General features: G+C 45.7%; 1 protein-coding gene across 1 annotated transcript in view; it reads left to right on the top strand.

Annotated features, from left to right (window-relative positions):
- Positions 1-17,413, top strand: part of slc6a17 (solute carrier family 6 member 17) — a 44,813-nt gene extending 27,400 nt beyond the window's left edge. The window contains exons 6-11 of the mRNA XM_029646535.2: positions 5,188-5,429; positions 10,640-10,832; positions 13,594-13,789; positions 14,038-14,197; positions 14,408-14,570; positions 16,922-17,413. Coding sequence (XP_029502395.1) covers positions 5,188-5,429; positions 10,640-10,832; positions 13,594-13,789; positions 14,038-14,197; positions 14,408-14,570; positions 16,922-17,296 — 1,329 coding nt within the window. The 3' untranslated portion in view covers positions 17,297-17,413. The remainder of the gene's footprint in view (positions 1-5,187; positions 5,430-10,639; positions 10,833-13,593; positions 13,790-14,037; positions 14,198-14,407; positions 14,571-16,921) is intronic.
- Positions 17,414-25,862: the final 8,449 nt, after the last annotated feature.

Below are 25,862 nucleotides of genomic sequence, written 5' to 3'. Positions count from 1 at the left end.
CACACACCAAAGGTACACACACACACACACCAAATGTACACACACACACACACACACACCCCAAAGGTACACACACACACACACACACACCAAAGGTACACACACACACACACCAAATGTACACACACACACACACCAAAGGTACACACACACACACACACCAAAGGTACACACACACACACACCAAAGGTACACACACACACACACCAAAGGTACACACACACACACCAAAGGTACACACACACACACACCAAAGGTACACACACACACACACACAAAGGTACACACACACACACACCAAATGTACACACACACACACACCAAATGTACACACACACACACACCAAAGGTACACACACACACACACCAAAGGTACACACACACACACACCAAAGGTACACACACACACACACCAAAGGTACACACACACACACACCAAATGTACACACACACACACACCAAAGGTACACACACACACACACCAAAGGTACACACACACACACACCAAATGTACACACACACACACCAAATGTACACACACACACACCGACACACACATTCACACACACACACCGACACACACATTCACACACATTCACACTCACAACACTAAAGGTAAACACACACACACACCATCCTTTATCTGTGGTACTGAGAATTACAGCTCCACAGATTCAACTCACCTGCATGTTGTGTATCCGAAGGTACAACACAGCCATCCAACATTCAACACAGCCATCTAACTTCCAACACAGCCATCTAACATCCAACACAGCCATCCAACATCCAACACAGCCATCCAACATCCAACACAGCCATCTAACATCCAACACAGCCATCCAACATTCAACACAGCCATCTAACATCCAACACAGCCATCCAACATCCAACACAGCCATCTAACATCCAACACAGCCATCTAACATCCAACATCCAACACAGCCATCCAACATCCAACACAGCCATCTGATATCCAACACAACCATCCGATATCCAACACAGCCATCTGATATCCAACACAGCCATCCAACACAGCCATCTAACATCCAACACAGCCATCCAACATTCAACACAGCCATCTAACATCCAACACAGCCATCCAACATCCAACACAGCCATCTAACATCCAACACAGCCATCTAACATCCAACATCCAACACAGCCATCCAACATCCAACACAGCCATCTGATATCCAACACAACCATCCGATATCCAACACAGCCATCTGATATCCAACACAGCCATCCAACACAGCCATCCATCATCCAACACAGCCATCCAACATCCAACACAGCCATCTGATATCAAACACAGCCATCTGATATCCAACACAGCCATCTGATATCCAACACAGCCATCCGACATCCAACACAGCCATCCAAATTCCAACACAGCCATCTAACATCCAACACAGCCATCTAACATCCAACACAGCCATCCAACATCCAACACAGCCATCCAACATCCAATATCCAACACAGCCATCCAACAAAGCCATCCAACACAGCCATCCAACATCCAACACAGCCATCTTACATCCAACACAGCCATCCAACACAGCCATCCAACATCCAACACAGCCATCCAACATCCAACACAGCCATCTGATATCCAACACAGCCATCTGATATCCAACACAGCCATCCGATATCCAACACAGCCATCCAATATTCAACACAGCCATCCGATATCCAACACAGCCATCCAACATCCAATATCCAACACAGCCATCCAACAAAGCCATCCAACACAGCCATCCAACATCCAACACAGCCATCTAACATCCAACACAGCCATCCAACACAGCCATCCATCAACCAACACAGCCATCCAACATCCAACACAGCCATCTGATATCCAACACAGCCATCTGATATCCAACACAGCCATCTGATATCCAACACAGCCATCTGATATCCAACACAGCCATCCGACATCCAACACAGCCATCCAAATTCCAGCACAGCCATCTAACATCCAACACAGCCATCTAACATCCAACACAGCCATCCAACATCCAACACAGCCATCCAACATCCAACATCCAACACAGCCATCCAACAAAGCCATCCAACACAGCCATCCAACATCCAACACAGCCATCTAACATCCAACACAGCCATCCAACACAGCCATCCAACATCCAACACAGCCATCCAACATCCAACACAGCCATCTGATATCCAACACAGCCATCTGATATCCAACACAGCCATCCGATATCCAACACAGCCATCCAATATCCAACACAGCCATCCAACATCCAACACAGCCATCTGATATCCAACACAGCCATCTGATATCCAACACAACCATCCGATATCCAACACAGCCATCTGATATCCAACACAGCCATCCGATATCCAACACATAACATCCAACACAGCCATCCGACATCCCACACAGCCATCTGATATCTAACACAGCCATCTAACACAGCCATCCATCATCCAACACAGCCATCCAACATCCAACACAGCCATCTGATATCCAACACAGCCATCCGATATCCAACACATAACATCCAACACAGCCATCCGACATCCCACACAGCCATCTGATATCCAACACAGCCATCTGATATCTAACACAGCCATCTAACACAGCCATCCATCATCCAACACAGCCATCCAACATCCAACACAGCCATCTGATATCCAACACAGCCATCTGATATCCAACACAGCCATCTGATATCCAACACAGCCATCTGATATCCAACACAGCCATCCGACATCCAACACAGCCATCCAACATCCAACATAGCCATCTGATATCCAACACAGCCATCTGATATCCAACACAGCCATCCCACACAGCCATCCAACACAGCCATCCAATATCCAACACAGCCATCCAATATCCAACACAGCCATCCAATATCCAACACAGCCATCCGATATTCCACACAGCCATCCAACACAGCCATCCAACACATCAGTCCAACACAGCCATCTGATATCCAACACAGCCATCCGATATTCAACACAGCCATGCAACATCCAACACAGCCATCCAACACAGCCATCTGATATCCAACACAGCCATCCAACATCCAACACAGCCATCCGATATTCAACACGGCCATGCAACATCCAACACAGCCATCCAACACAGCCATCTGATATCCAACACAGCCATCCAACATCCAACACAGCCATCCGATATCCAACACAGCCATCTGATATCCAACACAGCCATCCGACATCCAACACAGCCATCCGAAATTCCACACAGCCATCCAACACAGCCATCCAACACAGCAGTCCAACACAGCCATCTGATATCCAACACAGCCATCTGATATCCAACACAGCCATCCAACACAGCCATCCGATATCCAACACAGCCATCTGATATCCAACACAGCCATCCGACATCCAACACAGCCATCCGATATTCCACACAGCCATCCAACACAGCCATCCAACACAGCAGTCCAACACAGCCATCTGATATCCAACACAGCCATCCGATATTCAACACAGCCATGCAACATCCAACACAGCCATCCAACACAGCCATCCGATATCCAACACAGCCATCTGATATCCAACACAGCCATCCGACATCCAACACAGCCATCCAACATCCAACACAGCCATCTGATATCCAACACAGCCATCTGATATCCAACACAGCCATCCCACACAGCCATCCAACACAGCCATCCAATATCCAACACAGCCATCCAATATCCAACACAGCCATCCGATATTCCACACAGCCATCCAACACAGCCATCCAACACAGCAGTCCAACACAGCCATCTGATATCCAACACAGCCATCCGATATCCAACACAGCCATGCAACATCCAACACAGCCATCCAACACAGCCATCTGATATCCAACACAGCCATCCGATATCCAACACAGCCATGCAACATCCAACACAGCCATCCCACACAGCCATCCAACACAGCCATCCAACACAGCCATCTGATATCCAACACAGCCATCCGATATCCAACACAGCCATGCAACATCCAACACAGCCATCCAACACGGCCATCCAACACAGCCATCCGACATCTCACACAGCCATCCAACACAGCCATCCAATATCCAACACAGCCATCCGACATCCCACACAGCCATCCGACATCCCACACAGCCATCCGACATCCAACACAGCCATCCGATATCCAACACAGCCATCTGATATCCAACACAGCCATCCAACACAGCCATCCGATATCCAACACAGCCATCTGATATACAACACAGCCATCCGATATCCAACACAGCCATTCGGCATCCAACACAGCCATCTGATATCCAACACAGCCATCTGATATCCAACACAGCCATCCGATATCCAACACAGCCATCCAATATTCAACACAGCACTATCTCTGGCTGTCATCACACTCAGACTAGAGACCGGCTGTCATCACACTCAAGACTACAGAGTGGCTGTCATCACACTCAGACTTGAGAGTGGCTGTCATCACACTCAGACTACAGAGTGGCTGTCATCACACTCAGACTAGAGAGTGGCTGTCATCACACTCAGACTAGAGAGTGGCTGTCATCACACTCAGACTAGAGAGCATTGGTACAGAGCATCACATTCTGAGAGGAGAGAAAGGTTTCCTTATATGGCAGTTAGAGTCACAGGGCAGTGTCTGTTTGTCTGTCTGGACTGGATTCTATGTAGGGAAACTCTAGTCTCAGGGCACTGTCTGTTTGTCTGTCTGGACTGGATTCTATGTAGGGAAACTAGTCTCAGGGCACTGTCTGTTTGTCTGTCTGGACTGGATTCTATGTAGGGAAACTAGTCTCAGGGCACTGTCTGTTTGTCTGTCTGGATTCTATGTAGGGAAACTCTAGTCTCAGGGCTGTGTTTGTCCTGCAGTCTTTTATTCCTCTTGCATCCCATTCTTTGCAGGGATAGGAACGTTGATCCTCACTCTTAGATAGCTAGATAGAGGAGTGTTTTAGTGAAATATTTTCTTTGAATGACACTCAACCATAATTCACGTGTTCAATGCCTCTGTGCTGGATGTCTGGATCCTTAGAGTGACGTCAGACTGAAAGTGTGAAATCGTGGTTGTTGTCTCCCTCCAATGGCTGACTTAGGTACTCGCACTAGATAATGTCTTACTCCTCTTGTTAAGTGCAAAAGGACAGGCCATGATTGTGTGGAACATTACATAGTTACCTCTGACCTCTAACCCCAGTTGGAGAAGATGCTGGAGCCCCAGGTATGGAGGGAGGCAGCCACCCAGGTGTTCTTCGCTCTGGGCCTGGGGTTCGGAGGGGTCATAGCCTTCTCCAGCTACAACAAGCGGGACAACAACTGTCACTTTGACGCAGCGTTGGTCTCTATCATCAACTTCATCACCTCCATCCTGGCTACGCTGGTGGTGTTCGCCGTGCTGGGTTTCAAGGCCAACATCATGAACGAGAAATGTGTTGTGGAGTGAGTACATCTTATCCCAGATATGTTTGTGCTGTCTTCTAGAGTTAATCTACTGTATAAGCAGTCGTTCCTCTTGAATATTCACTTAATATGATGTGTTTTTTGGGCAGGGTTGGGGAGTAATTTATTACATGTCATCTGTTACATGTAAGGGATTACAACAACAAAAAAACGGTAACTGTAATCCGTTATGTTACCAGCAAAAATATTCTAATCAGATTACAGATACTTTTGAAAAACTAGATGATTACTTCGAGGATTACTTTTAAATTCAGAAAGGATGTTTGGGAAAAAAAATCTTTGACCCTTCTCTGTTTTCTCAATGACATTCAAATCAGCATTGAAAAAAAGAACAAGTTTAAGTTTGTTCCACCTGCGCGAGTTTGACCACAAGTCAGAGACCACTATGATGTCAGAGACCACTATGATGTCAGAGACCACTATGATGTCAGAGACCACTATGATGTCAGAGACCACTATGGTGTCAGAGACCACTATGATGACACACCAAATGTGTTTGATGGATCGCGGGAAAAGAGCAGGAATAGGCTTTTGTAGGCTACAGTCCATGCTATGTCTTCCAATGGTGCGACTGCTGTCGGCAACCAAAGATTATACAATTTGAATAAATGCTTGAAGTTAAGAATGACAGCAGTGATGTAGTCTACGGCGATACGGATATCACTTATTATTGATATCTCCATAGCGCATTGATGTGAATCACACTGCTGCTCTCTCGTTTAGCTATTTGAGCCTTATGCATTGTGGTTGTTATGGATGGCTGTTCACAAATCTAAATGTGTATTTAAACCCAATAATGGTTGAATTCAAGAAGTTTAAGCTGCCTATCAATCATTGTTTTTGAAACCAGTGGACAGCCAGTGAAAAATGCTCTCTTGTGACAGCTGCATAGTGCAGATCCCAGCCTATGGGATAACAGCTGCATAGTGCAGATCCCAGCCTATGGGATAACAGCTGCATAGTGCAGATCCCAGCCTATAGGATAACAGCTGCATAGTGTGGATCCCAGCCTATGGGATAACAGCTGCATAGTGCAGATCCCAGCCTATGGGATAACAGCTGCATAGTGCAGATCCCAGCCTATGGGATAACAGCTGCATAGTGCAGATCCCAGCCTATGGGATAACAGCTGCATAGTACAGATCCCAGCCTATGGGATAACAGCTGCATAGTGCAGATCCCAGCCTATGGGATAACAGCTGCATAGTACGGATCCCAGCCTATGGGATAACAGCTGCATAGTGTGGATCCCAGCCTATGGGATAACAGCTGCATAGTGCAGATCCCAGCCTATGGGATAACAGCTGCATAGTGCAGATCCCAGCCTATAGAATAACAGCTGCATAGTGCATATCCCAGCCTATGGGATAACAGCTGCATAGTGCAGATCCCAGCCTATGGGATAACAGCTGCATAGTGCATATCCCAGCCTATAGAATAACAGCTGCATAGTGCAGATCCCAGCCTATGGGATAACAGCTGCATAGTGTGGATCCCAGCCTATGGGATAACAGCTGCATAGTGCATATCCCAGCCTATAGAATAACAGCTGCATAGTGCATATCCCAGCCTATGGGATAACAGCTGCATAGTACGGATCCCAGCCTATGGGATAACAGCTGCATAGTGTGGATCCCAGCCTATGGGATAACAGCTGCATAGTGCAGATCCCAGCCTATGGGATAACAGCTGCATAGTGCAGATCCCAGCCTATAGAATAACAGCTGCATAGTGCATATCCCAGCCTATGGGATAACAGCTGCATAGTGCAGATCCCAGCCTATGGGATAACAGCTGCATAGTGCAGATCCCAGCCTATGGGATAACAGCTGCATAGTGTGGATCCCAGCCTATGGGATAACAGCTGCATAGTGTGGATCCCAGCCTATGGGTTAACAGCTGCATAGTGTGGATCCCAGCCTATGGGATAACAGCTGCATAGTGCAGATCCCAGCCTATGGGATAACAGCTGCATAGTGCAGATCCCAGCCTATGGGATAACAGCTGCATAGTGCAGATCCCAGCCTATGGGATAACAGCTGCATAGTGCAGATCCCAGCCTATGGGATAACAGCTGCATAGTGTGGATCCCAGCCTATGGGATAACAGCTGCATAGTGTGGATCCCAGCCTATGGGATAACAGCTGCATAGTGCAGATCCCAGCCTATGGGATAACAGCTGCATAGTGTGGATCCCAGCCTATGGGATAACAGCTGCATAGTGCAGATCCCAGCCTATGGGATAACAGCTGCATAGTGTGGATCCCAGCCTATAGAATAACAGCTGCATAGTGCATATCCCAGCCTATGGGTTAACAGCTGCATAGTGCAGATCCCAGCCTATGGGATAACAGCTGCATAGTGTGGATCCCAGCCTATGGGATAACAGCTGCATAGTGTGGATCCCAGCCTATAGAATAACAGCTGCATAGTGCATATCCCAGCCTATGGGATAACAGCTGCATAGTGCAGATCCCAGCCTATGGGATAACAGCTGCATAGTGTGGATCCCAGCCTATGGGATAACAGCTGCATAGTGTGGATCCCAGCCTATGGGATAACAGCTGCATAGTGTGGATCCCAGCCTATGGGATAACAGCTGCATAGTGTGGATCCCAGCCTATGGGATAACAGCTGCATAGTGCAGATCCCAGCCTATGGGATAACAGCTGCATAGTGTGGATCCCAGCCTATGGGATAACAGCTGCATAGTGCATATCCCAGCCTATGGGATAACAGCTGCATAGTGTGGATCCCAGCCTATGGGATAAAAGTGGAGCTTCCATTGCTCAATCTAATTCATGCTGATAAAAAGGCCTAATGGACACATGCTCAAACTTGTACACGTTTGATAAACTTAAAGGGGCAATCTGTAGTTGCTACATCCATTTTTTGACTTATAAATTATATATATATATATAAATATACAGTTGAAGTCGGAGGTTTACATACACCTTAGTCAAATACATTTAAAGTCAGTTTTTCACAATTCCTGACATTTAATCCTAGTAAAATTCCTTGTTTTAGGTCAGTTAGGATCACCACTTTATTTTAAGAATGTGTAATGTCAGAATAATAGTAGAGAGAATTATTTATTTCAGCTTTTTTTCCATCACATTCCCAGTGGGTCAGAAGTTCAATTAGTATTTGGTAGCATTGCCTTTAAATTGTAGAACTTGGGTCAAATGTTTTGGGGAGCCTTCCACAAGCTACCCACAATAACTTGGTTGAATTTTATCCCATTCCTCCTGACAGAGCTGGTGTAACTGAGTCAGGTTTGTAGGCCTCCTTGCTCGCACACACTTTATCAGTTCTGTCCACAAATGTTCTATATGATTGAGGTCAGGGTTTTGTGATGGCCACTCCAATACCTTGACTTTGTTGTCAACTTTGGAAGTGTGCTTGGGATCATTGTCCATTTGGAAGACCCATTTGCGACCAAGCTTTACCTTCCTGAGTGATGTCTTGAGATGTTGCTTCAATATATCCACATAATTTCCATCCCTTATGATGCCATCTGTGAAGTGCACCTGTTCCTCCTGCAGCAAAGCACCCCCACAACATGATGCTGCCTCCCTAGTGCTGCACGGTTGGGATGGTGTTCTTCACCTTGCAAACATAACGATGGTCATTATGGCCAAACAGTTCTATTTTTGTTTCATCAAACCAGAGGACATTTCTCCAAAAAGTACAATCTTTGACCCCATGTGCAGTTGCAAGCCAGACTGACTTCTTTATGGCGGTTTTGGAGCAGAGGCTTCTTCCTTGCTTATCGGCCTTTCAGGTTATGTCGATATAGGACTCGTTTTACTGTGGATATAGATACTTTTGTACCTGATTCATTTGCACTTTTTGCAGCAAAGTACATTCATCTCTAGGAGACAGAACGTGTCTCCCTCCTGAGCGGTGTGACGGCTGCGTGGTCCCATTGTGTTTATACTTGCGTACTATTGTTTGTACAGATGAACGTGGTATCTTCAGGCATTTGGAAATTGCTCACAAGGATGAACCAGACTTGTGGAGGTCTACAATTTTTTTTCCTGAGGTCTTGGCTGATTTATTTTGATTTTCCCATGATGTCAAGCAAAGAGGCACTGAGTTTGAAGGTAGCCCTTGAAATACATCCACAGGTACACCTCCAATTGACTCAAATGATGTCAATTAGCCTATCAGAAGCTTCTAAAGCCATGACATCATTTTCTAGAAATTTTCCAAGCTTTTTATAGGGACAGTCAACTTAGTGTATGTAAACTTCTGACACACTGGAATTGTGATACAGTGAATTATAAATGAAATAATCTGTCTGTAAACATGTAAAATGACTCGTGTCGTACACAAAGTAGATGTCTTAACCGACTTGCCAAAACTATAGTTTGTTAACAAGAAATTAGTGGAGTGGTTGAAAAAGGAGTTTTAACGACTCCAACCTAAGTGTATGTAAACTTCCAACTTCAACTGTGTATATATACACTACCGGTCAAAAGTTTTAGAACACCTACTCATTCAACGTTTTTTTCTTTATTTCTACATTGTAGAATAACAGTGAAGACTTCAAAACTATGAAATAACACATATGGAATCATGTAGTAACCAAAAAAGTGTTAAACAAATTTAAATATATTTTATATTTGAGATTCTTCAAAGTAGCCACCCGTTGCCTTGATGACAGCTTTGCACACTCTTGGCATTCTCTCAACCAGCTTCATGGGGTAGTCACCTGGAATGCATTTCAATTAACAGGTGTGCCTTGTTAAAAGTTAATTTGTCAAATGTCTTTCCTTCTTAATGTGTTTGAGCAAATCAGTTGTGTTTTGACAAGGTAGCGGTGGTATACAGAAGATAGCCCTATTTGGTGAAAGACAAGTCCATAGTATGGCAAGAACAGCTCAAATAAGCAGAGAAACGACAGTCCATCATTACTTTAAGACATGAAGGTCAATCAATACAGAACATTTCAAGAACTTTCTTCAAGTGCAGTCACCCTCAAGCGCCAAACTCTACTAATTTTGTCAAGCTCAAATAGCTTAACCAACCATCTATTGTCATTGTAAAATAGAGTCAATCTTTTTCAGCACTATCCCTACCCACTCGGTCTTTCCTACCTGTTACTATGAATGCAGATAGATGAAATCACTATCTCACAATTAACACTAACACTTTCCTCCTCTCCGTTCTCCTCCTTTCTACAGGAATGGTGAGAAGATCCTAGGTTACCTGAACACAGGTGTGTTGAGCCATGATCTGATCCCTCCCCATGTCAACTTCTCTCACCTGTCAGCTGTGGACTATCAGGAGATGTATGGAGTGATCAAGACTGTCAGGGAGGACAGCTTCAGTCAGCTTGGACTGGACCCTTGTATACTGGAGGACGAACTCAACAAGGTATGTTGGGTCTGGACCCCGTATACTGGAGGACGAAATCAACAAGGTATGTTGGGTCTGGACCCCTGTATACTGGAGGATGAACTCAACAAGGTATGTTGGGTCTGGACCCCTGTATACTGGAGGACGAACTCAACAAGGTATGTTGGGTCTGGACCCCGTATACTGGAGGACGAAATCAACAAGGTATGTTGGGTCTGGACCCCTGTATATACGGGAGGATGAACTCAACAAGGTATGTTGGGTCTGGACCCCTGTATACTGGAGGATGAAATCAACAAGGTATATTGAGTCTGGATCCCTGTATACTGGAGGTCAAACTCAACAAGGTATGTTGGGACTGGACCCCGTATACTGGAGGATGAACTCCACCAGGTATGTTGGGACTGGACCCCGTATACTGGAGGATGAACTCCACCAGGTATGTTGGGACTGGACCCCGTATACTGGAGGACGAACTCCACCAGGTATGTTGGGACTGGACCCCGTATACTGGAGGACGAACTCCACCAGGTATGTTGGGACTGGACCCCGTATACTGGAGGACGAACTCCACCAGGTATGTTGGGACTGGACCCCGTATACTGGAGGACGAACTCCACCAGGTATGTTGGGACTGGACCCCGTATACTGGAGGACGAACTCCACCAGGTATGTTGGGACTGGACCCCGTATACTGGAGGACGAACTCCACCAGGTATGTTGGGACTGGACCCCTGTATACTGGAGGACGAACTCCACCAGGTATGTTGGGACTGGACCCCTGTATACTGGAGGACGAACTCCACCAGGTATGTTGGTCTGATTTGGTTTAGAGGTGTATTATTTTATTTTTTTACATTTTCACAAGAAATACACTGCTCCAAAAAATAAAGGGAACACTTAAACAACACAATGTAACTACAAGTCAATCACACTTCTGTGAAATCAAACTGTCCACTTAGGAAGCAACACTGATTGACAATACATTTCACATGCTGTTGTGCAAATGGAATAGACAACAGGTGGAAATTATAGGCAATTAGCAAGACACCCCCAATAAAGGAGTGGTTCTGCAGGTGGTGATTACAGACCACTTCTCAGTTCCTATGCTTCCTGGCTGATGTTTTGGTCACTTTTGAATGCTTGCGGTGCTTTCACTCTAGTGGTAGCATGAGACGGAGTCTACAACCCACACAAGTAGCTCAGGTAGTGCAGCTCATCCAGGATGGCAGATCAATGCGAGCTGTGGCAAGAAGGTTTGCTGTGTCTGTCAGCGTAGTGTCCAGAGCATGGAGGCGCTACCAGGAGACAGGCCAGTACATCAGGAGACGTGGAGAAGGCCGTAGGAGGGCAACAACCCAGCAGCAGGACCGCTACCTCCGCCTTTGTGCAAGGAGGAGCAGGTGGAGCACTGCCAGAGCCAGTGACCTCCAGCAGGCAAAATGACCTCCAGCAGGCCACAAATGTGCATGTGTCTCCTCAAACGGTCAGAAACAGACTCCATGAGGGTGGTATGAGCGCCCGACGTCCACAGGTGGGGGTTGTGCTTACAGCCCACCACCGTGCAGGACGTTTGGCATATGCCAGAGAACACCAAGATTGGCAAATTCGCCACTGGCGCCCTGTGCTCTTCACAGATGAAAGCAGGTTCACACTGAGCACATGTGACAGACGTGACAGTCTGGAGACGCCGTGGAGAACGTTCTGCTGCCTGCAACATCCTCCAGCATGACCGGTTTGGCGGTGGGTCAGTCATGGTGTGGGGTGGCATTTCTTTGGGGGGCCGCACAGCCCTCCATGTGCTCGCCAGAGGTAGCCTGACTACCATTAGGTACCGAGATGAGATCCTCAGACCCCTTGTGAGACCATATGCTGGTGCGGTTGGCCCTGGGTTCCTCCTAATGCAAGACAATGCTAGACCTCATGTGGCTGGAGTGTGTCAGCAGTTCCTGCAAGAGGAAGGCATTGATGCTATGGACTGGCCCGCCCGTTCCCCAGACCTGAATCCAATTGAGCACATCTGGGACATCATGTCTCGCTCCATCCACCAACGCCACAGACTGTCCAGGAGTTGGCGGATGCTTTAGTCCAGGTCTGGGAGGAGATCCCTCAGGAGACCATCCGCCACCTCATCAGGAGCATGCCCAGGCGTTGTAGGGAGGTCATACAGGCAAGTGGAAGCCACACACACTACTGAGCCTCATTTTGACTTGTTTTAAGGACATTACATCAAAGTTGGATCAGCCTGTAGTGTGGTTTTCCACTTTAATTTTGAGTGTGACTCCAAATCCAGACCTCCATGGGTTGATAAATTTGATTTCCATTGATAATTTTTGTGTGATTTTGTTGTCAGCACATTCAACTATGTAAAGAAAAAAGTATTTAATAAAAATATTTCATTCATTCAGATCTGGGATGTGTTATTTTAGTGTTCCCTTAATTTTTTTGAGCAGTGTATATATATTTTTGTGGCCTTTGATGTAAATCTAGAGTCCTGATTTTTCTAGTCCTGCTTTCGGTCTGGGGAACTAGCCTATAAAGTAGAGATTTCATACTCTTATCAACACCCAAAGCACTTCCAACATCATCTACAACCACTTTTAGATGGAAAACAGTCCAAAATCAAATCTAATTTTATTTGTCACATACACATGGTTAGCAGATGTTAATGCGAGTGTAGCGAAATGCTGTCTCATTATATGAAGTGAAATATAGTGAGGACACATGGATAAAACATCTCTCTTTCCTCATCTCTTTCCCTCCCTCTCTCTTTCTCTAGGCAGTGCAGGGAACAGGCCTGGCCTTCATCGCCTTCACTGAGGCCATGACCCACTTCCCTGCCTCTCCCTTCTGGTCTGTCATGTTCTTCTTCATGCTGATTAACCTGGGGCTGGGGTCCATGATCGGCACCATGACAGGGATCACCACACCTGTACTGGACGCCTTCCCCAAGATCCGCAAGGAGTTCCTCTGTGGTAAGGCTTCTATTGGTTGGTTGGATGATTCTTTATCAGTCAGAAGTCAAAGGTCAGCCAATGGCTGTTGAAAGAGACTATATGTTGTATGCCTTACTTTGAATTGGTAAGCATCCGAAATGTAGTCATATAAACAGCCTGACGTCTTTCTTTCTCTAGTCCTCCTCTCTCAGTAGGCAGTTGCATCGTAGTCTTCTTCTGTGGTCTGTAGGTATTATTATTAATGTTTCCTCATCCTTCCTTCTCAGTTGGTTGTTGCATTGTAGCGTTCTTCTGTGGCCTGCTGTTCGTCCAGCGCTCAGGGAACTACTTTGTGACCATGTTTGATGACTACTCAGCTGGCCTGCCTCTCACTGTGGTGGTTATGCTGGAGAATATATCTGTGGCCTGGATCTACGGCACCAAGAGGTACTGGATGCGTAACATGACACAAGGAACGTACATATTACCTTACAGCAGTGCCTAGGAGAAATAGCTTTGTAAAATTGATTGTGTTCAAAATTCTCTTTTGTTCATCCCCACCTTAATCTTCTTCCTTCCTTCCTTCCTTCCTTCCATCCATCCATCCATTCTCTCTCTCTCTCTCTCTCTCTCTCTCTCTCTCTCTCTCTCTCTCAGGTTCATGCAGGACCTAGAGGACATGTTGGGTTTCAGACCTTACTCTTTCTATTTCTATATGTGGAAGTATGTATCTCCTGCCTGTCTCACCGTGCTCATCGTTGCCACTGTGATAGAGATGTCCGTCAGTCCTGCTGGGTACAATGCCTGGGTGGAGGAACTGGTCAGTGAATCTTTACCTTTGTTACACCAGTTTAGCTCTAACGCATTTGTGCTAATCCATCCCATTCCACCTAACCGGAATCTCACTCTTAGTCCAATGACTACAAAAGTGGCAATCTTTTTCATGGTCCTTCGAGCCCGGATGGGTTTTGTATGGCATGGTTCTCTTTGAAGCATCTTTTGTTTTCACACATGCATTTACTTTCCCTTTAAAATGATCTCCTCTTGGTCAATGGTTAACTCACCCTCATCTTCCTCGTCACGGACTGCTTCACTTTATATAAAATGTCTTTAGAAGTATTCACACCCTTTTTAATTCGCTTTGTAAAATTGTTTCTAAATTAATTTTTAAAAATGTAAAAAGCTGAAATGTCTTGAGTCAGTAAGTATTCATCCCCTTTGTTATGGCAAACCTAAATAAGTTCAGAATTTAAAATGTGCTTAATAAATGGTAAAATCACATAATAATTTGCATGGACTCATTCTGTGTTCAATAAAAAGTGTTTAACGTGATGTTTTAATCATTAACCCCATTTCTATACCCCAAAAATACAATTATTCTGTAAGGTCCCTCATTCGAGTAGTGAATATCAAGCACAGATTCAACCAATGCCTCGCAAAGAAGGGCACCCGACTGGTAGATGTGTGACAACATACAAAAAAAAGTGGATACTGGATATGCTTTTGAACAGTAAAAGGGTAAAGTTATTAATTAGGTTTTTGATGGTGTATCAACACACCCGGTCACTTTCTAACTTAGTTGCCAGAGAGTAAGAATAATAACATACCAAAACATGCATCCTGTTTGCAACAATATTCATCCTGTTTGCAACAATATTCATCCTGTTTGCAACAATATTCATCCTGTTTGCAACAATATTCATCCTGTTTGCAACAATATTCATCCTGTTTGCAACAATATTCATCCTGTTTGCAACAATATTCATCCTGTTTGCAACAATATTCATCCTGTTTGCAACAATATTCATCCTGTTTGCAACAATATTCATCATGTTTGCAACAAGGCACTATTAAAAAAAAATATTGCAAAGAAAATGAACTTTTTAGTCCTGAATAGAAAGCGTTATGTTTGGGGCAAATCCAACACAACACATCACTGAGTACCACTCTTCATATTTTAATTTGTGGTGGTGGCTGCATCATGTTATGAGTATGCTTGTCATCAGCAAGGACTAGGGAGTAAAAGTCCAAAATAAAAAGGACAGAATAAAGCAAAGCACAGGCAAAATCCTAGAGGAAAACCTGATTCAGTCTTCTTTCAAATTCACATTTCAACCTAAAACACAATGCCAAATCTACACTGGAGTTGGTTAACAAGATGGCATTCAAATCAAATCAAATTGTATTGGTCGCATACACATGGTTAGCAGATGTTAATGTGAGTGTAGCGAAATGCTTGTGCTTCTAGTTCCGACCGTGCAGTAACATCTAACAATCTAACATTGAATGTTCCTGGGTGGCCTAGTTACTATTTGAAAAGGGTTTTCTAGCAATGATGAACAACCAACTTGACGGAGCTTGAAGATTTTTCTAAAGAATAATGGACAAATGTTGTACAATCCAGGTGTGAAGGGCTCTAGAGACTTACCCAGAGAGACTCACAGCTGTAATCGCTGCCAAAGGGGATTCTAAAATGTATTGACTCAGTGGGATGAATACTTATCCAATTTGTCTTCCACTTTAACATTGCAGAGTATTTTGTGTAGATGTTTTTACCCAAGATTACAATTAAATCCATTTGAATCCCACTTTATAACACAACTAAATGTGGAAAACGTCAATGGGTGTGAAACATATCTGAAGGAACTGTATATTCCATCTATGTTTGTATTTACTGTCCAATCAGTTTATCGTGTGTTTTAATTTACTGTCCAATCAGTTTACCGTGTGTTTGTATTTACTGTCCAATCAGTTTATCGTGTGTTTGTATTTACTGTCCAATCAGTTTATCGTGTGTTTGTATTTACTGTCCAATCAGTTTATCGTGTGTTTATATTTACTGTCCAATCAGTTTATCGTGTGTTTGTATTTACTGTCCAATCAGTTTATCGTGTGTTTGTATTTACTGTCCAATCAGTTTACCGTGTGTTTGTATTTACTGTCCAATCAGTTTATAGTGTGTTTGTAGGTCATATACACTTGTTTCTTGTGTTTTTATGCAGTTGCAAACCCAATTTCCCAATATTGGGACACTAAAAGCTTTTCTGAATCTGTATCTCAATGTCTAAATCTTCACTCTCCTCCTCTCTCCTCTTCTTCGTCCTCCCTCTCCTCTCTCCTCTTCTTCGTCCTCCCTCTCCTCTCTCCTCCCTCTCCTTCTCCCTCTGCTAGGCGTCGGAGAAGTTCCTCTCCTACCCTCCGTGGGCTCTGGGCGTGGCCTACTCCCTCATCATCGCCGCCATGCTTCCTCTCCCCTGCGTCTTCATCGCCCGCCACTTCAACCTGCTCTCTGACGGCTCCAACAAGCTGTCCGTCTCCTACCGTAAAGGCATGACCAAGGACCTCTCTGGTCTAGAAGAGGAGAACGAGTCCCGCTTCATCCTCGGTAAAGGCACCCCCAGCCCCAGCCCCTCGCCCATGCCTTCTCACCGCCCCTACCTGGGGCCGGGCGGAGCCCAGGAGATGACCAACGCTGCTGGATATGGTACCGGGACACCGACCAAGACGGGTTATCAGAATATTCATTCGCCAGAGTCCGAACTATGATCGATCTGACTGACTGAAGCACAAGACACCCTATCTATCAAACCCAACACAGCACATCCAGAGACAGAGAGAGAGAAAGAAAGAGCATATCCGTAAAGCACAGCCCCCCCCCCCCCCCTCTCTCTGCTGTTCACCTAGCTGTAAAGCACAGACCCCCCTCTCTCTGCTGTTCACCTAGCTGTAAACACAGCACCCCCTCTCTCTGCTGTTCACCTTTTGTTAAAGCACAGCCCCCCTCTCTCTGCTGTTCACCTAGCTGTAAAGCACAGACCCCCCCTCTCTCTGCTGTTCACCTAGCTGTAAAGCACAGACCCCCCTCTCTCTGCTGTTCACCTAGCTGTAAAGCACAGCCCCCTCTCTCTGCTGTTCACCTAGCTGTAAAGCACAGACCCCCCCTCTCTGCTGTTCACCTAGCTGTAAAGCACAGCCCCCCTCTCTGCTGTTCACCTAGCTGTAAAGCACAGACCCCCTCTCTCTCTGCTGTTCACCTAGCTGTAAAGCACAGCACCCCCTCTCTCTGCTGTTCACCTTTTCGTTAAAGCACAGCCCCCCTCTCGCTCTGCTGTTCACCTAGCTGTAAAACACAGCCCCCTATCTCTGCTGTTCACCTTTTCGTTAAAGCACAGCCCCCCTATCTCTGCTGTTCACCTTTTCGTTAAAGCACAGCCCCCCTCTCTCTGCTGTTCACCTAGCTGTAAAGCACAGCCCCCTCTCTCTGCTGTTCACCTAGCTGTAAAACACAGCCCCCCTCTCTCTCTGCTGTTCACCTAGCTGTAAAGCACACCCCCCCTCTCTCTGCTGTTCACATATCTGTAAAGCACAGCCCCCTCTCTCTGCTGATCACCTAGCTGTAAAACACAGCCCCCCTCTCTCTGCTGTTCACATATCTGTAAAACACAGCCCCCTCTCTCTGCTGTTCACATATCTGTAAAGCACAGCCCCCCCTCTCTCTGCTGTTCACATATCTGTAAAGCACAGCCCCCTCTCTCTGCTGTTCACATATCTGTAAAACACAGCCCCCCTCTCTCTGCTGTTCACATATCTGTAAAACACAGCCCCCTCTCTCTGCTGTTCACATATCTGTAAAACACAGCCCCCTCTCTCTGCTGTTCACATATCTGTAAAACACAGCCCCCTCTCTCTGCTGTTCACATATCTGTAAAACACAGCCCCCTCTCTCTGCTGTTCACATATCTGTAAAGCACAGCCCCCCTCTCTCTGCTGTTCACCTAGCTGTAAAGCACAGCCCCCTCTCTCTGCTGATCACCTAGCTGTAAAACACCCCCCTCTCTCTGCTGTTCACCTAGCTGTAAAGCACAGCCCCCTCTCTCTGCTGATCACCTAGCTGTAAAACACCCCCCCTCTCTCTGCTGTTCACCTAGCTGTAAAACACACCCCCTCTCTCTGCTGTTCACCTAGCTGTAAAGCACACCCCCCTCTCTCTGCTGTTCACCTAGCTGTAAAACACAGCCCCCTCTCTCTGCTGTTCACATATCTGTAAAACACAGCCCCCTCCCTCTCTCTGCCGTTCACCTAGCTGTACAGCCCCCTCCCACTCCCCATAACATAGAACATCTCTGAGCCTAAACACACTTTCATTCTATTCTAAAACAACCTTCCCACATCGCCCCTAATCCAAACAAAACCATGGCCCTAAGCAGAGCCACTACCAATGTTGATGTCAGTCCTCGTCCTACATCACTCAGTACAAACGAAGAAGGAGGGCCTCCATTTCAATTCAGGCAGGCAGGGGGTGATTCATCTGAACGCAGATAAGCCAAGCAGCTAGCGTTTGATCATCAGGCAGCGTGTGTGTGTGTGTGTGTGTGTGTGTGTGGTAGTGCTCCCCAGCCAGTCCAGGTGACCCCTAGTGTTATAAATAGATATGATACCCACTTTGGCAACCGGCCCCGGCAACACAGTGCCATGGTGATGAATCCTCTTGTGATGTCATGGAGGAAGGCACACACACACACACACACACAAGAGGGAATACACACACACATATAAGAGGGCATGTTGTTGCGCTTTGTCAACCAGCTGTTATCAAGCCGGGTTGTGTTCATTAGGGAAAACATTTTTAAAAGCAGAGTGAAACCAGCTGTTATCAAGCCGGGTTGTGTTCATTAGGGAAAACATTTTTAAAAGCAGAGTGAAACCAGCTGTTATCAAGCCGGGTTGTGTTCATTAGGGAAAACATTTTTAAAAGCAGAGTGAAACCAGCTGTTATCAAGCCGGGTTGTGTTCATTTGGGAGGAAAAGCAGAGTGAAAACAACTATTAAAAAAACAAACAATTGAAACGGAGGTACAGCCTGAATGTGTACTAAGGTACTACCTGAAAATGTGAGCACAGATTGTAGTTTTCCGTTGCAAAATGTTTTGCTACGGTGTGACCTATTGAACACTACCCAGGTGTGCCGCAAGCCATTATATATGTTGATATCTGTTGACCGTTGTTCAGAAATGGATCAATGGGAAATGTAGGGTTAATTGTTATTGTACATTCCTCTAATCATGTTCTTCGATAAGCACTCTGATCAATCAATGGCACTAATAATACATTTATTTATGTGAATTGTCAAAGTAAAAAAAAAAAAGCCTTTTTATTTAAATGGTTGAGAAATTTGTATGATAGTGTGTAGTAATAATAATTATGTGGATAATGTAGTCTATAATACTGTAGTGTACAAAACTTTTTTGTTGTTGCAATAGAAGACTTGAGCCACAGGGTGGCGCTGTTGGCCACCAGAGGAGTACCTGACATAATCTGTGTGTTTCCTGCCTCTCCATGAAGACAGTGATGACACACACAGAGCACACTGTGGCTCTTTCTAAAATTCCATCCTCTCCTTCATCGCACTGATCTGCAAGAACTGACCAGGTTAAACATTTTCCAAACAGTGCAGATGAAGGGGGGAAAATTATGAGAGGGAGGATTTTTAAGAGATTGAGAATGAGATACATCCAAGCTGTTGCTGGCAGCCAGCCCAGAGATGCTTCGATTCTAATGTTGATACAGGCTATGGTCAACCTGTTGATGGATTCTAATGTTGATACAGGCTATGGTCAACCTGTTGATGAATTCTAATGTTGATACAGGCTATGGTCAACATGTTGATGGTTTATACTGTTGATACAAGCTATGGTCAACCTGTTGATGGATTCTAATGTTGATACAGGCTATGGTCAACCTGTTGATGGATTCTAATGTTGATACAGGCTATGGTCAACATGTTGATGGTTTATACTGTTGATACAAGCTATGGTCAACCTGTTGATGGATTCTAATGTTGATACAGGCTATGGTCAACCTGTTGATGGTTTATACTGTTGATACAGGCTATGGTCAACCTGTTGATGGATTCCAATGTTGATACAAGCTATGGTCAACCTGTTGATGGTTTATACTGTTGATACAGGCTATGGTCAACCTGTTGATGGATTCTAATGTTGATACAGGCTATGGTCAACCTGTTGATGGTTTATACTGTTGATACAGGCTATGGTCAACCTGTTGATGGATTCTAATGTTGATACAGGCTATGGTCAACCTGTTGATGGTTTATACTGTTGATACAAGCTATGGTCAACCTGTTGATGGTGCCTGAACAGCATATCTGTGTCTGTCTGCTAAGCCTTTTTAAAGTCGTCTTTATGGAGACATTCTATAGTGTTGTTATGTAGTCTGTAGTCCCAGCCACGTCAGCACTTTACAGCAGGTAGAGACCCTGGAGTTTAACATGAATGACTTTATAGCAGGTAGAGACCCTGGAGTTTAACATGAATGACTTTATAGCAGGTAGAGACCCTGGAGTTGAACATGAATGACTTTATAGCATGTAGAGACCCTGGAGTTTAACATGAATGACATTATAGCAGGTAGAGACCCTGGAGTTGATCATCAATGACTTTATAGCAGGCAGAGACCCTGAAGTTGAACATGAATGACTTTATAGCAGGTAGAGACCCTGGAGTTGAACATGAATGACTTTATAGCAGGTAGAGACCCTGGAGTTGAACATGAAGGACTTTATAGCAGGTAGAGACCCTGGAGTTGAACATCAAGGACTTTATAGCAGGTAGAGACCCTGGAGTTCAACATCAATGACTTTATAGCAGGTAGAGACCCTGGAGTTGAACATGAAGGACTTTATAGCAGGTAGAGACCCTGGAGTTCAACATCAATGACTTTATAGCAGGTAGAGACCCTGGAGTTCAACATCAATGACTTTATAGCAGGTAGAGACCCTGGAGTTGAACATGAAGGACTTTATAGCAGGTAGAGACCCTGGAGTTGAACATCAATGACTTTATAGCAGGTAGAGACCCTGGAGTTCAACATGAATGACTTTATAGCAGGTAGAGACCCTGGAGTTGAACATCAAGGACTTTATAGCAGGTAGAGACCCTGGAGTTGAACATCAAGGACTTTATAGCAGGTAGAGACCCTGGAGTTGAACATCAAGGACTTTATAGCAGGTAGAGACCCTGGAGTTGAACATGAAGGACTTTATAGCAGGTAGAAACCCTGGAGTTGAACATCAAGGACTTTATAGCAGGTAGAGACCCTGGAGTTGAACATCAAGGACTTTATAGCAGGTAGAGACCCTGGAGTTGAACATCAAGGACTTTATAGCAGGTAGAGACCCTGGAGTTCAACATCAATGACTTTATAGCGGGTAGAGACCCTGGAGTTGAACATCAAGGACTTTATAGCAGGTAGAGACCCTGGAGTTGAACATCAAGGACTTTATAGCAGGTAGAGACCCTGGAGTTGAACATCAAGGACTTTATAGCAGGTAGAGACCCTGGAGTTGAACATCAATGACTTTATAGCAGGTAGAGACCCTGGAGTTGAACATCAATGACTTTATAGCAGGTAGAGACCCTGGAGTTGAACATCAAGGACTTTATAGCAGGTAGAGACCCTGGAGTTGAACATCAAGGACTTTATAGCAGGTAGAGACCCTGGAGTTGAACATCAAGGACTTTATAGCAGGTAGAGACCCTGGAGTTCAACATCAATGACTTTATAGCGGGTAGAGACCCTGGAGTTGAACATCAAGGACTTTATAGCAGGTAGAGACCCTGGAGTTGAACATGAAGGACTTTATAGCAGGTAGAAACCCTGGAGTTGAACATCAATGACTTTATAGCAGGTAGAGACCCTGGAGTTGAACATCAATGACTTTATAGCAGGTAGAGACCCTGGAGTTGAACATCAAGGACTTTATAGCAGGTAGAGACCCTGGAGTTGAACATCAAGGACTTTATAGCAGGTAGAGACCCTGGAGTTGAACATCAAGGACTTTATAGCAGGTAGAGACCCTGGAGTTCAACATCAATGACTTTATAGCGGGTAGAGACCCTGGAGTTGAACATCAAGGACTTTATAGCAGGTAGAGACCCTGGAGTTGAACATGAAGGACTTTATAGCAGGTAGAAACCCTGGAGTTGAACATCAATGACTTTATAGCAGGTAGAGACCCTGGAGTTGAACATCAATGACTTTATAGCAGGTAGAGACCCTGGAGTTGAACATCAAGGACTTTATAGCAGGTAGAGACCCTGGAGTTGAACATCAAGGACTTTATAGCAGGTAGAGACCCTGGAGTTGAACATCAATGACTTTATAGCAGGTAGAGACCCTGGAGTTGAACATCAATGACTTTATAGCAGGTAGAGACCCTGGAGTTGAACATCAAGGACTTTATAGCAGGTAGAGACCCTGGAGTTGAACATCAAGGACTTTATAGCAGGTAGAGACCCTGGAGTTGAACATCAAGGACTGATTGAACAGAAAACCACCGACAGAGCATGTCTTGTCTGTCTGCAGCAGTATTCACAACAGGACTGTCATTAAATGTTTTTGTTTTTGTTTTTGTTGATACTATTAGAAGTGATAGACCTGTAATGCTGGCCACACAATACAGAATACCCAGCACACAAATAGCACAGGATCTAAAGTGCAGGCACAAACATAGAAGCCCTCTCGATTGTGGATCACAGCCACATGTTGCTCGGGACTGCTTGTGGATCACAGCCACAGGATGCTAGGGACTGCTTGCAGATCACAGCCCCGGGTAAATTATGGATTACCAATTAGAGAGCTAGAATCACTTGAACTATTATTGATGGAGGGAGAGGGAGAGGTGGAGGGAGAGGGAGAGGTGGATGGAGAGAGAGAGGTGGAGGGAGAGGGAGAGGTGGAGGGAGAGAGAGGTGGAGGGAGAGGGAGAGAGAGGTGGAGGGAGAGAGAGATGGAGGGAGAGGTGGAGGGAGAGGGAGAGGTGGAGGGAGAGAGAGGTGGAGGGAGAGAGAGGTGGAGGGAGAGGTGGAGGGAGAGGGAGAGAGAGGTGGAGGGAGAGGTGGAGGGAGAGGTGGAGGGAGAGGGAGAGAGAGAGAAAATAGTAACCATCATACAGTACTCAAATCAAATCACATTGTATTAGTCACATGCACCTAATACAACAGGTGTAGACCTTACAGGGAAATGTTTCCTTACGAGCCCCTAACCAACAATGCAGTTAAATAAAAACAGAATAAGAAATAAAAGTAACAAGCAATTAAAGAGCAGCAGTAAATTAACAATAGCGAGACTATATACAGGGGGTACCGGTACAGAGTCAATGTGGAGGCTATATACAGGGGGTACCGGTACAGAGTCAATGTGGAGACTATATACAGGGGGTACCGGTACAGAGTCAATGTGGAGGCTATATACAGGGGGTACCGGTACAGAGTCAATGTGGAGGCTATATACAGGGTGTTACTGTACAGAGTCAATGTGGAGGTTATATACAGGGGGTACCGGTACAGAGTCAATGTGGAGGCTATATACAGGGGGTACCGGTACAGAGTCAATGTGGAGACTATATACAGGGGGTACCGGTACAGAGTCAATGCGGAGGTTATATACAGGGGGTACCGGTACAGAGTCAATGTGGAGGCTATATACACAGGGGGTACCGGTACAGAGTCAATGTGGAGGTTATATACAGGGGGTACCGGTACAGAGTCAATGTGGAGGCTATATACAGGGGGTACCGGTACAGAGTCAATGTGGAGGTTATATACAGGGGGTACCGGTACAGAGTCAATGTGGAGGCTATATACAGGGGGTACCGGTACAGAGTCAATGTGGAGGCTATATACAGGTGGTACCGGTACAGAGTCAATGTGGAGGTTATATACAGGGGGTACCGGTACAGAGTCAATGTGGAGGCTATATACAGGGGGTACCGGTACAAAGTCAATGTGGAGGCTATATACAGGGGGTACCGGTACAGAGTAAATGTGGAGGTTATATACAGGGGGGTACCAGTACAGAGTCAATGTGGGGGCTATATACAGGGGGGTACCGGTACAGAGTCAATGTGGAGGCTATATACAGGGGGTACCGGTACAGAGTCAATGTGGAGGCTATATACAGGGGGTACCGGTACAGAGTCAATGTGGAGGCTATATACAGGGGGTACCGGTACAGAGTCAAAGTGGAGGATATATACAGGGGGTACCGGTACAGAGTCAATGTGGAGGCTATATACAGGGTATTACGGTACAGAGTCCATGTGGAGGCTATATACAGGGGGTACCGGTACAGAGTAAATGTGGAGGTTATATACAGGGGGGTACCAGTACAGAGTCAATGTGGGGGCTATATACAGGGGGGTACCGGTACAGAGTCAATGTGGAGGCTATATACAGGGGGTACCGGTACAGAGTCAATGTGGAGGTTATATACAGGGGGGTACCAGTACAGAGTCAATGTGGGGGCTATATACAGGGGGGTACCGGTACAGAGTCAATGTGGAGGCTATATACAGGGGGTACCGGTACAGAGTCAATGTGGAGGCTATATACAGGGGGTACCGGTACAGAGTCAATGTGGAGGATATATACAGGGGGTACCGGTACAGAGTCAATGTGGAGGCTATATACAGGGTATTACGGTACAGAGTCCATGTGGAGGCTATATACAGGGGGTACCGGTACCAAGTCAATGTGGAGACTATATACAGGGGGTACCGGTACAGAGTCAATGTGGAGACTATATACAGGGGGTACCGGTACAGAGTCAATGTGGAGGCTATATACAGGGGGTACCGGTACCAAGTCAATGTGGAGACTATATACAGGGGGTACCGGTACCAAGTCAATGTGTGGGGGTAGAGTTATTAAAGTGACTATGCATAGATGACAACAACAGAGAGTAGCAGCGGTGTAAAGGAGGGGGGAGGGGGGCAAAGCAAATGGGTAGCCATTTGATTAGATGTTCAGGAGTCTTATGGCTTCGGGGTAGAAGCTGTTTAGAAGCCTCTTGGACTCCAACTTTAATGTCATCCAGGCAGCTTCTGCCAAAGTGTGGTCTCTGTCTGGTTTGACACTCCCCAGGGGGAGCTGTCTGTCTGGTCTGACACTACCCAGGGGGAGCTGGCTGTCTCTGACTGGTCTGACACTACTCAGGAGGAGCTGTCTGTCTCTCTCTTGTCTGACACTACCCATGAGGAGCTGTCTGTCTGGTCTGACACTTCCCAGGAGGAGCTGTCTGTCTGGTCTGACACT

The sequence above is a fragment of the Oncorhynchus nerka genome, linkage group LG20 (assembly GCF_034236695.1).
Source record: "Oncorhynchus nerka isolate Pitt River linkage group LG20, Oner_Uvic_2.0, whole genome shotgun sequence".
NCBI lineage: Eukaryota > Metazoa > Chordata > Actinopteri > Salmoniformes > Salmonidae > Oncorhynchus > Oncorhynchus nerka.
This window is presented reverse-complemented; position numbering and strand designations above follow the sequence as displayed.